This window comes from Melanaphis sacchari, unplaced genomic scaffold, assembly GCF_002803265.2.
Source record: "Melanaphis sacchari strain LSU unplaced genomic scaffold, SCAv2.0 Contig15_pilon_pilon, whole genome shotgun sequence".
Taxonomy (NCBI): domain Eukaryota; kingdom Metazoa; phylum Arthropoda; class Insecta; order Hemiptera; family Aphididae; genus Melanaphis; species Melanaphis sacchari.
Genome location: NW_020270722.1, coordinates 42,301 through 55,397, shown reverse-complemented (window position 1 = coordinate 55,397; position 13,097 = coordinate 42,301). Strand labels below are relative to the sequence as shown.

Here is a 13,097-nt window from a genome sequence, read left to right as displayed (position 1 = left end):
AATGTTTTAATTTAACACTAAGAAAATATAGGTAGTTAGTTAAGTACATTATTTAATACATTTATAGACTCCATAAACACTCCATGGCCAAACATAATTAAATTTTTCTCATGTATAATATCATTGATTATAGAATATAATTTAATAATATATATAATATTATTACAATTAATTATTATATAAATTAACAAATTTACGGGGTCCATGGTATCTGCCCCTCTCCAGCGCTTATATAATATTAAATAATTTATAATAATTCATAATATTATAAAATATATAATTTTTACATATTTATTACTTTTTAGAACCCCTCACCAAAATAATTGTTGAAAAATCCACTGCTGTCTATATAAAATATTATAATATTATCTATAATTTATTATAAAAATAATATATACTTATAAATACCTATTCTATAGACTCAGTATAGAGTATAGACTTAACATCCCAATCATCACAGATCAAAGTGGGTAATGTAGGAGCTAACATGAGTTTTTTACCGTGTAAAAATGTACATAGAAACTTACATTCATCCATTGTACCTACCTATACATTAATATCTAAGTTAACACATTATAATAACACGATATCACGAAAATAAGATCTTCTAAACAGTAAACCTCCAAGTTGTAAGAACTAATTGTAATTATTTATAACTATAGTTTTAACTACATGTCACAATAAATTCATGCATATGCATTTACAATTTTAAAAAGAGCTAAAAATAATTATTTCAGAATGTTGTAGGTAGATGAGTAGGTAGGTATCTAAAAACTAAATGTTTTAAAAAGATTAAAGATTAAAAAAATAGTTATTGACTGTGACACGATTTAATATATTATACAGGTGAATATAATACTAAATTGGTACTGAATTTGTAATGATTTAAATGTATCCATATTACATTATTACCTAATGTTGTTAATAGTCAATAGGTCCCTAAAGCTAGGAGTGTTGAATTAGTATTTTAGCAGTAGAAAATCTATATTCTATATATTACAGAAATAGCATTCGTAAAGCATATTATTTATAATAGCTCATTTTAAGAAATTTTAGTATTCATATTGATAATATCTTACACATTTACACTAATCAGTAATGAGGTTTACCTATAGGTACTCGTATACACATAACTAAAACTAAATAATTTAAAATAAACTAATTAATAATTTGTTGTTGTATGGAAAAGCCTAGATAAAAACATTTATTATTAAGCTCAAAAATATAATATAAGAGCACATTCCGACCATCAAACTTCAACCCTTTTCCTCACTTTTATAAAATGTTTTTAATTACTATACCTACATTTTTTACGATTATATATAATTTTATATCATCTAAAAATATGTTAATATAACAATATACTCGTATTAATCAAAATAAGTAGGTACCTAGGTATAGGTATGTAATGTTTTTAAATTTTATGATTTGTACAACAATTGTACACTTCGGAATTTGTACAGTGATTATTGTACACATCGCGAATTGTATAACACAACTTGTACAATCTAGTTACTTTGTACAACAACATTGTACCTACACTTCGCAATGTGTACAAAAATCACTGTACAAATATTTTTTAGTGTCAAAGCTAAAATTTAAAAACACAATTATTTATAGAATAAATGAAAAAAAAATAATTTTATATTTCTGTATAGGTACTGAATGAAATAATTAATAGCTAATAATAACTTCAATGTTTCTATAGTTATTCATTTAATTTTAAATAATTATATTTCAGACGATTACATCATGACGATATCATCAAGTTAGTAAATATACTATTGCTATTAACATTTAAAATTAAAATATTGTTAAAGTATTAAAAATATATTACCTAACTTTTATTTATTATGTATTAATTTTTTTTAAATTCTGTTACATTCATATAATATTAATATAATATATAATTAATTAATATAATATTAATTCATACAACGCTACCTATTGGCAGCTATTATAAATACAATTTTAGTCATCGAAAATCCCTATACCATTGTCTATCTGTCTATTCAGTATTCTATAATCAATGATAATAGTATAAAAATATTTTATATTATAAAATAAGGCTATCACCACAGACATATACATTGGCTATCACTTACCACATAACGAGCATAATATAGACTAAAATACGCGTAGTACCATCAATATTTGTAATAGGAAATGTACAAACCATATATAATATATATGTATGGTTATTATTTATTACGAATAGAAGTGATAATTGTCGAAGACTGACTTAAATGCCCATTATAAGCGTTATTTTAGATTAGTTCATGATGAAAATTATTAAACACGAAAATATTGTATTTTTATATTATAAAATATCCCTATACCACTCAATTACGCTTATCTAAACTTTAAATACTAATAATTAAAAAACTATTTATCCAAATTTCGGTTTTCATATCATATCAAAATACTCCAGAAAATATTCTGCTTTATAAAATGTTTAAAGAATTTTTGTTTTATTTCCATTAAAAATAATATAAAAAAAAATTATAAAATAATGAGTGTTCGTTAAAAAAATCACTGTATTTATTGCTGCAATACTACCTATACTATATCTTCGTTGGACATAAATCAATAACTGATAACTGAATATTAGGAATATAATCACTAGGCGGCAGGTACAAAATGGAAATAAATTGACGGTGAAATGAAAAACTAGTATCGAATTGGTTCCCGTTTAAAAAAGGTATTTTATTAAGCTGAGTTGAATTGGTTTCCGTTTCTGTTCAGCTGTTCAGGTCAAATAGTTAAAATTCTCATTTAGAAGCAATTTTTTGCAATATGAAATCATATTTATGTATAATTCGTACAAAATATAAATGAGATAGTTTTTAAAATATAAAATAAATGTTCCTACACTTAATAGCTACCTACCTACTTAATTCTATAAAGTGATAATATTCTATAAACGTAAACCAATTTGGTTAATCTCAAATCAAACAACGGCGAAACGGGATGCGACTCTTTAGCTAAGCCTGTAACGAGGTAAACGTATACAATTATATTGTTATTCGTATAATTTTAATCTAGTAGAACCTGTATAGAAAAATATGTAACTATACTGTTCATCTACATTCAAATATAAATGCATCTCGTCGTGCATCGTTGTCAGAGGCAGAACCACATGCCTCACACAGAATTAATAATTATTTTACCATCTGCCGGTTACTTTCGATGCTGTCGTGCATACAGAGAACTTAGTAATTCAATTTATATTGACAACGTACAGTATATAATATGCATTTTCTACTTGTATTATCTACTGTATCATTAAGTTCACTACGTATACAAAGTAGTGAGACCGCCGGCGGCTGAAATTCTCTGAGGGGGACGAATATGTGGGAATTCCAACCGGTTTTCGTCTGCCACCCGACGGTGCATTCTTACTTAAAAATAGAGTATGTTTATACTATGTTATAGGTACTTGTTATAGGTATGTTATGTAAAAAATGAAACAATCTAATGAGATTGTAAGCTGACCTTACATAATTCAACTAAAGCAATGCCTTCGAGAGTAATTCAACTATATCATGCGTTACATATAACATAAGTTTGTTTATGCTAATATTAAAATATGTTGGTATACTTAATGCATGTTTAACATTTGAAATCTAACTACATAACTAAGTGACCACCAAATGAAGACTAGTATTTTTTTTTTTATACAGTATGGTGAAAATAAATTTAGCATATTGTACTTACCTAATGTTTAATCAACAAATATTCAAGACCATTAATCATATTTTTGAAAATTTTCTTCTATTTAGTAAAAATTATCTTATTGTTCAAAGATTCAAACTGTTTTTTATCGTTATTTGTAATAAATGTGAAAGTAAAATCTATGTTCAAACTGTTTTATAAAAAATAATTGAATAATACTTTTTAAATATTTTTTTTTTATTCTGGACATACCAAAAAAATAAATAAAAATATGTGGTAAATAATAACCATGTGTTCATCCCTACAGAATGAGTAAAACCAAGTTGTTTGATATTCATTTTTAATTATATCGGGAGTGTTAAGATCTTCATTTTTTCAAGTGTTCAGTCATTCAGTCATCACACACTCGATTAAGAATGTAGAATTTGAAATTAACAAGAATTAGGCGAGAAAAATGTCTAGTCGCTATAATTACTAATAATATATAATGTAAACAAAAAGTATATAAACGTCCGGTGCTTAGTAGTTAAGGCTCGGGAACACAGAACGCGGTCTGCTGTAGCGGCCGTGTACGCAGCCGGCAACGATTCGGTTGTATTATTTTACAGAGACCACGCGATCAGCTCGCGCTCTGTGTCCGGAGCCTTTATAGTAATGTACAAGTTTAGTTACCTTGAAATCGTTATTAAATACAATACATTATTGTAGCACAAATATTTTTAAAACTTAAAATGTAATAATAACCATGTCCTCCTAATCATTACTACATACCAATCGATTGTATTTTGTAATATTAGTAGGTAACAATAGTTTTAATGACGACTATAAAATATTTGTACGCAATTATTCTGCCTGGTCACCACAACCGTGAAGGAAATGGCCAGTCTTGAGTTTTTCTTGTAGGGACTGGACTCTCCGTAAAACTTTGGATAAATGTATAGTTGTCGTTTCTTTAGGTCTTGGATCTTCATTTGCTTTAATATCGGCCAAAAGATTCGATGACGAATTCGATAGTTCATCTGTGTTCACAAAAGACGCCTAAAATAATCAAACGTTTGTGTGTTGTTCATAAATACATAATTCTGTAGATTAGCTGAAACTTGATTGTTTTTAATTTCTTTACTTCTTTGTACACATCAATGGCATTTCCGACTTTCGATTGTAATGCCTTAATTTGATCTTCGGTATCAAGTAATATCGGTATGAGATTTTTGTTTTGATCCCGAATATGTTGATCGTACAGCTTATTATATTTTCTAATAACATAAATAATATTTACGTTACTTGTTTAGTAAGTACCTAATAATCTATTAAGTTTGATCATCGAAAATTTTTATATAAGAAAAAAAAAATTATAATGTATCGTAAATTGCTAAGTCTGAGCAAGTTGGTAAACAAAAAAACTAATTATGTATCAAATTTAAAAAGTTTTAAGTACCTATAGTAAATTAGTTGAGTATAAGTTAGTTGATTAACATAGGTATTAACTAAGTTACAAGTTCTATGAAGGTAATTTTGACTTACGATGAAGACGGCTCCCTATCGTGTATTATTAAATATTTACTGTTCTGATTGTTTTTATTTAAATTAAAAAAATGAAAATTAAGAAAATGCATTATGTTTAGAACAATTGTGATGAGTGTGGAGGAGGTTACTGGATAAAATTAGTGTTAAACACCAAACTTACAAGTCACTCCGAAGTATATATTTAGTTAATATATTATAATGCACTCAATGACAAGATACACTCGAAATTTACTGTTATATACATACAGAAGAACGCGGTATTTCCCGTTTAAAAAAAAAATACAAGTTTTGATATGAGCAATAGTGATTGAAAATGGCCGCAGGAAACGTAGAGAAAACATAATTTTCGAACATAATTCACGTTAAAATCGTTGCTTTTTATTCAAATTAAATTTGTTTAAGTTATAGAGTTAAGTAGCGGCACCACACAGTGAATCATATTTCAAAAGGAATCATTAAAAAACTTCCATAAAAAAAAAAATAAAATAAATAATAGTAATAATAATTATCATAACATAAAAAGTGTAGCCAGATAAAGTAATTTAGTTTTTCTATAAATTATTCCTAAGACAAAGTATTGTTCCTCTTCACTTCTTAGTCTAGCTCAAATGGCACCACTATACTGTATAGGTAGTATGTTCCTAAGATACGGTATTACCGAAGTATGTTCAAAGAAAATCAATTTAATATTAAAATGTTAGTTTATTAATAGACTACTTATTATTAAGACATATATTAATTATGGATAATTAATTTCGAAAATTATTACTCTGTTAGTGTTCGAAGTTCATTGTCCATTGCGCTTATAGTTAGTTTAAGCTCCTGCATGTGTTTAGACAATAATTCATAGTATTGTACGACTTTTGCTTTGGTGTAAGGGTTTTGAGGAACTTCTATTGATTTATGCTTACGTTTCAAATGCGTCATAAAAGGAGCCATTACTTTATGGTAACTTTCCATGGAACGATTTGGACACGAACAAGAACTTTTTTGTTGACCGCACTAATTTAGAAATTCAACATTAAAATGAGCATTTATTAAATTTATTATATACTGTGCAATCGTTAAAGTACACACTCTATTGGACAAATTCAAATATGATACATTTCAGGTATTTGTCATAAAATGTATAAATAATACGATGGTCGATGAAAGTTTTAAGATTATGTTTATAAATTCGAGGATGGTTAACGCGAACTACAACATAAAATGAATATCTATTATATATTTGGCGTTAAAAGTGTTTGATTAATCGTTCATTTTAGCATTGATATTGTTTTTTTATTTATTTTGTAATTAGAGGGTAGGTATTTATATAAATTACATCTACGGTTATGATTTCTATTTAAGTGTAAAAAAAGGTTAATTAATCATGAAATGAATAATATTTATTTTTATATTTTTATTAGTTTCATCGCTAACACCGCAGACTGTCAGAATGAGCTATTCTCCTCCCTCTTTTAATTATGAATAATATAAATTATAATTTATTTTCATTTATCTTACACGTTCACGTTAGTTATCTTTACGAATCATAATACTTTGAATTTAATGATAACATTTTTTTTTTTCATATTTCTGTATATTTAATAGTTTTACCTATTGGATATTTTTGTATATTTTTACAAAATTCAAATTTGTATTGCACATTAAAGCGAAAAATTTTCATTAAGCATTTAAATTATTATTTATTTTAAGTTGCTTAATAAATACATAAAAATAATTTTCTTGCATATTTGTTGCATATTTTCATGATTTTTTTCTGCATATTTCGATGTTTTTTAGTGCATATAAATCCGTGATCTACATATAACTTCATATAAGTTAGTTACCTCAGAATGATTTGTAAAAGAATCCGTTTGTTCTACTGCCCATGGGTTTAGATTTAAACCATTATCAATATTGTCTTCTTGGATTAAAAATTTTTCTTCCGATAAAGCTGGGCAAATATGTCCATCTGAAGATTGTTGCGATATTAAGCTCGTTTTGCTGTCTTTGTTCAATTTTGTTTCAATGATGAAGTTAGCAGATCCATTTATTGAATCCAGATCATCATAACTTTGATCAGGGAATTGCTAAATTTTCATAATGATATTTATTATAAATAAATTTAACTAAACAAAAATGACTAATAACTATTGTATTTAATAAAAAAATGTTTTTATATTAAAAACCTATAATATGAACCTTTATTTTGCTATTCAAAATTACATTTTTACTTAACAAATAATAGATAAATTGTATTATATTTATTAAAGTATGTTATATGCATTAAAATTGAAAAAAAAAAATGAGCGTTATTCTAGATAAGTTTTTGCTTTGTTTGAAAATTGATGGTTTTTATAATTTAGTATGAAGTAAAATTAAATAGGGTAGGTAGTTGTAATAGAAATATACTATATATTGTAATATTAAATGTTTTTAATAAGCAAAAAATGTGTTATTCTCATTATTTATTTGTGAAATCCGTGATATATTCTGTTCAAAGACTTCCAAATATCAAAACGGTATTTGTATGGCTTTTATATATTAATTAATTAGGTACGTACTTGGAGATTATACTAACAAAAATCGATTACTTATTATTTTACAATATATAACACAATTTAACCATAAGCTTTTTTTAAACATGATTTGTAATAATATTCTAATATGATGTTATATTTATTATATTATAAACGTATTAGGTAATCACTATTTTACTAGGTGGGGTATGACTAAATATTATTCATAATTTTAATTTTATTGTTATTAATACTTACTTTTATCATGGACAAAGCTGTTTGTATGTTTACACCCATATTATAACTTTTGTTAGCACTACTAGCACAAATAAACGGCATTTTTTTCATTTGGTTTTTTGATACTTTGAGAAGATTTTTATTAGATACATCAAGTTTGGATTCCTGTAATTAATATTCTATTATTAATTTAAGCTAATTTTGGCTATATACATATTTTCACAGCTAATAATCGGCACTTATCTAATTAAAATAATTAGTACCTAAAGACAATAACTAATATGGATATATTATGGGGATATAGTCATGTATTTTAAACTGCTATAAACAGTAAAGATCGAAGCTATACCATGAGAAATATTAAAAAGGAAATCAACTCGCCACCGTTAAATTTGATATCACCAAAAATAAGATCTAATTTATGAATTATTTTGATAAATTATTAATATATTTTAAAACAATTTATTTTTTATTTACGAATATAGTAATATATGATTATAAATTACAAAAATAAAAAAAAATAAAAAATTATAAAATGCAAAAACTATCTATGTTTGTTTTCAGAGTATTTATTAAAAATGACTATTCATTGTTAATAACTATATATATAATATATTGGATAGCTAAAAAAATATTGAAAAAACTGTTGTTTTATGTTAACTAGATAAAAGAATCACTCTGTATATATTTATATAATAGTACCTAACTATTTGGATACTAATACAGTAAAATCTTATATTCTTTTAGGTAAGCGGTTTATATAAAACTAACTGGAAATATCAACTAGATAAGTGATATTTACATTTATTAATGAGATAAAAACAATCCATTGCAATTGCAGACATATCTTTATATTAAAAATTCAGTTAGTTATAACTTATAATTATTGAAATAATAATAAATAATAATATGTATGTTGTATGTTGAAAATAATGATTCGTTTGTCTTTTCGATTATCTGTCAAGACTATGATCCCAAAACTGACAGTTATTTGAGGTTCTATTGTACCTACTCTATTTGCACTGTCTCCTGGTGGTGGTCGTTTTTGTCGATTTTCCGTCAAATCATTAACATATAAGTCGCTATATCGAACAAATAATAGACTTGCAGTATATTTATGCACCGTAATATACGTCTATATTTATGAGACAACCTTCAGACTTTTGGACTACGGAATTTATTGGGTGACGATAATGTAAAAGATTATTATTTATTTTTTTAATAAACCAGTTGCAAAATTAATCATTGTGATTTTCATTATATTACAAAAAATTATTTGTAAAGGCATACGCACTTGTCAATAATTATTATTAATTATTCATTTGTGTTTTTAATAAGATTTTTTTATTTAAATTTTTAATTCTACTAAAAATATTAACCAACTATATATATTGCCTATATAGCTACATGATATTGTAGTATATAAAAAACAACTTACTGTATAGTCCTTGTCAGGACATTAGAAGAAGTTTTATTAACAATTAATATATTTTTTAAATATGATTTTAGACCATAGCTGTATTAGTATTATGGAGAGTTACAATTATTGTAATTTGTAATATTAATTTTAAGTATCTGAACTTAAATAAAAATGTATTACGTATTATTTTCGTATTTCTTATAAATATTTGACTTCTCTAATGTGTAAATATTTAAAAAGACGAATTAGATACTAATTTCTTAACCATAAAAGCAGGCTGTTGTGAAGGATACAGGGAGAATAATTAGAGAAACTTTCCCTATTTGCTGAGTACATTATAAAAGTATATTGTTATTTATAAATATCTCGTGAAATATATTTTATAGGGTTCTGTTAAATTTACTTTAAATCATGATGTATATTGTCTTGAGCATGAATGAAATCCTTTTTATGATAGCATAGTATTCATATAAAATTGCGTATCTACCTTATATTTTTTGTTCATTTCTAATTTTTAATGTTTGTTTATAATTAAATTTACTTTTGTTCTATCAATTTATTTTATGAGAACATCAACCCATTATTTTTTTTCATAAAAAATCCTAATTTTTATTATTTTTAATTAATATTAGAGCAAAATTGCCTATTAAACAAATTATTGAATATAAATTGTATTAATATTTTGGTATGTCGATTTTATATTTTATCATTATTTTATTTAAAAATTAAAATTTTTATGAATATCAAATCGTTGTGAGGGAATATTTATACAAATTGAAATAATAATCCTAAAAAATATCCTTCATTATTACTTTCATTATGGGTGATTTTATACTAAGATTACTCAAAAATATAAAAAATATGGGTATTTTGTATGAACTCGTATTATCTGTGTTTTATGCGGGCCAGAGAGAAAATAAATAGCGCGATGACATCCTTTTTTACATACTTATCTTCTATTTACCAAGTATTTGTTACATAAGCATACTTTATGAATGGTTATAGACACTCGTCGCAGCTTCTATTGCAGTTATAGTGTATGTGCCTTCAGCAAACTAATAATTAATAAATAGGATGTAGGTACTACCTAGCAGCTTAATTTGTTTCATATTTTGTTACAGAAAATTTCATAATTCATTACTTTTTTGTTCAACCTGAGAACCGACTCAGATCCATAAATTCTCCGTTTAGAAGCGATTTTTTCCAATTTGCTGCAGCAGTCTTAATAAATAAAATAATAATGAATTAGAAAAAGGTAAACATGTTAGATCTTAAGACTCAAAGCGTAAATATTAGCACATATTATTTAACCTGTATAGCTTATCACGTTTTTGTTCATTTTCAAAAGTGTTATGTACTTATGTAGAAAAGAAAATTAACTATATATCAGTAATCAGATTAGTAAAATCGAAAAAATTCTATTGGCATAAACGTTATTAACAAAATGAAATAAAAATGCATAAACAAACAGTTGCTAACTGAATGCACCTACATAAATGTATTCATAATTATGACTACACATATATTTTATTTTATTGATACCTATATCTACGTTAACAAGGTTTTTTTTTTTTGTGTGTAATTTGTGTTATTGATGAAAATTAAAAAATACACAATATCTTATGATATATTATTAAAATGTACATTTTCAAATATGTATTAGAAATTGTTCGATAAATTGTATGTATGATAATCATTAAATCTGTATTCCAAAACATAGGTACAGCTTGTAGCTGTAGGTCCATGGCTCATGAGCGTTCGGAATTATCTAGACCAGGCAATACCCAACCTTTTTCAACTGGCAGGCCACATTCAAAATGTATATTTGTACTGCGGGCCGTATATGCTTCATGGGTTTTTTTTTGTTCATTTCGATAAAATATAGACTAGTCATAGGTATATCTATTGTACTTACACTTCTTATTAAGAATTAGCTTTACACATTTCACTCCGAACATTGAAAGATTGATTAAAGAAAAACAAGCCCAAATTTCTCACTAATTTTTTTTTATTAATATTCTAAAATCCAATGCATTTTTTTTTTTTTATAAAAATTCAAAATTGTAAAATATTTTATATTCTTAAAAACTTAATAAAATACATTTTTTTGTAAATAATATTTTTTTTTTTTACACCTATACAAATTTTTAATTTTTATAAAATGATCACGGGCCGGTTGGAACACCTTCGCGGGCCGCGGGTTGGGCATACCTGATCTAGACACTATGTTTAGTACATATTTTATCTCATATAAATAATTTTTAAAAAATTTATAAAAGAATAAAATATTAATACTCCATTGTGAAACAAATAATTCTAAAATAAAATATAGCTTTATCCATCTCAAAGGAATTATTAAACACATATTGTCAAATTCTAACGTTTCGAAGAAATTGTTTTCATGGCGGTACTCTGGAGAAATGATTAAACTATATGTTGACAAAAACGGCGCAAACGAATTGCGTTCAAAGATCCATTTTTCATATGAATTGCGTCCCGATATAATATTTAACAACTGAACTAATTGTGTCTGATGTAAATACACTATTTTCCTTCCCATTTAAATTCTCATAAATATTACAATTTATAAGTACCTACAATCTGTATTGCAATCAAAATATTTACATCAGAAATACAGTTTTATTATTTTTTAGACATGGATTCTAAAAAAAAAAAAAAAACGTTAAAACGTAAAAACATATAATGGGTTATTGGCGAATAGGGGTGCGTATTTAATATATAATATTTGTATACAAGAATTTCCAGTAGTTCGGTAATCCGCAGATGAGTTGACACTCATATACATCTGTACCTACTGATCATGTTGCGAGCAACACATATATCCAATAACATTCTCTACCCCATCAGCTATTACGGATGTAAATGGATTTGCCCAGTGTTTTAAAGATCGTTAGGACAAAGACGTGGTGATGAAGGGAGTTCTCAACAACAATCCGGTTGTCTATGGAGAGGGAGTTGAACAGCATTTTTGTCTCGAACGCCTAGCTGTCGTAGTGCGAGTCTCGAGGAAGGTCCGTCGGTATGAAACATTTCTTGAGCGTGGCACTATAAAAGTAAATAGGCACTTTTAATAAAACAAATGGTTAAATATCGTTATAATCATATTGTTCTAATTTCTTTTGTTTTGGTTCAAAGATAGTATTTAAATTTTCAATCGTGTTGTTAAATATAGTATTACTTTAAATCTGATTTGAACAATGCAGCTACATTACAAAGACCAAAAAGTGGCGTCAATTGTACGTTATTTTTGAAGCGGCGACGACGAGTTCCATGTATTGCTGTATAGTTGGTTACTATGTGCAACAAGTAAATCATACAGGTATATAATTATTTTAATAAATTATTATTGTTTATATCAAGTACACCAAAAATTAAAATTAAAATTTTAACAGTATACTAAAATATACTGTATATTGGAAGAGAGGGAGGGAAACAAGCTTTTATATTAAAAACAATTCCTTGTAAGTTATCAATTTATCATTAACATTATTTTATCAACTTCTACCATGTATCCTCGTGATTTGTATACTCAATACAACGTTCAAGATCAAATAATAAAATATAATAAAAATATTATATGCTTATTTTTCAATTACCTTTTACAACTTAAAATATAATTTATTCGTGGTAAATTTTATTAGTATTAAACATCGGAAAGAATCATTTTAATTTCATCATCAACTAATATATACTACTTAAATGACATTTACGAC

General features: G+C 25.8%; 1 protein-coding gene across 1 annotated transcript; it reads right to left on the bottom strand.

Annotated features, from left to right (window-relative positions):
• Window positions 1-4,518: 4,518 nt before the first annotated feature.
• Window positions 4,519-10,702, bottom strand: LOC112592206. The gene is made up of 7 exons (XM_025336222.1): window positions 10,675-10,702; window positions 10,505-10,584; window positions 7,965-8,108; window positions 7,035-7,277; window positions 5,972-6,204; window positions 4,799-4,931; window positions 4,519-4,713 (listed from the first exon to the last, which is right to left on the bottom strand). Exons 1-7 carry the CDS (start codon window positions 10,700-10,702, stop codon window positions 4,519-4,521), a joined length of 1,056 nt encoding a protein of 351 aa, XP_025192007.1.
• Between the last annotated feature and the right edge of the window lie 2,395 nt (window positions 10,703-13,097).

Bases quoted from the DNA above. Each gene is read 5' to 3' on its own strand.
- LOC112592206 (XM_025336222.1), bottom strand. From the start codon at position 10,702: ATGAACAAAAACGTGATAAGCTATACAG. The intron at 6,205-7,034 runs GTAACTAACTTA...TTTCTAAATTAG, and splicing joins CTTTTACAAATCATTCTGAG to TGCGGTCAACAAAAAAGTTC. The intron at 4,932-5,971 runs GTAATAATTTTC...TTATGTTATTAG, and splicing joins GAACTTCGAACACTAACAGA to AAAATATAATAAGCTGTACG.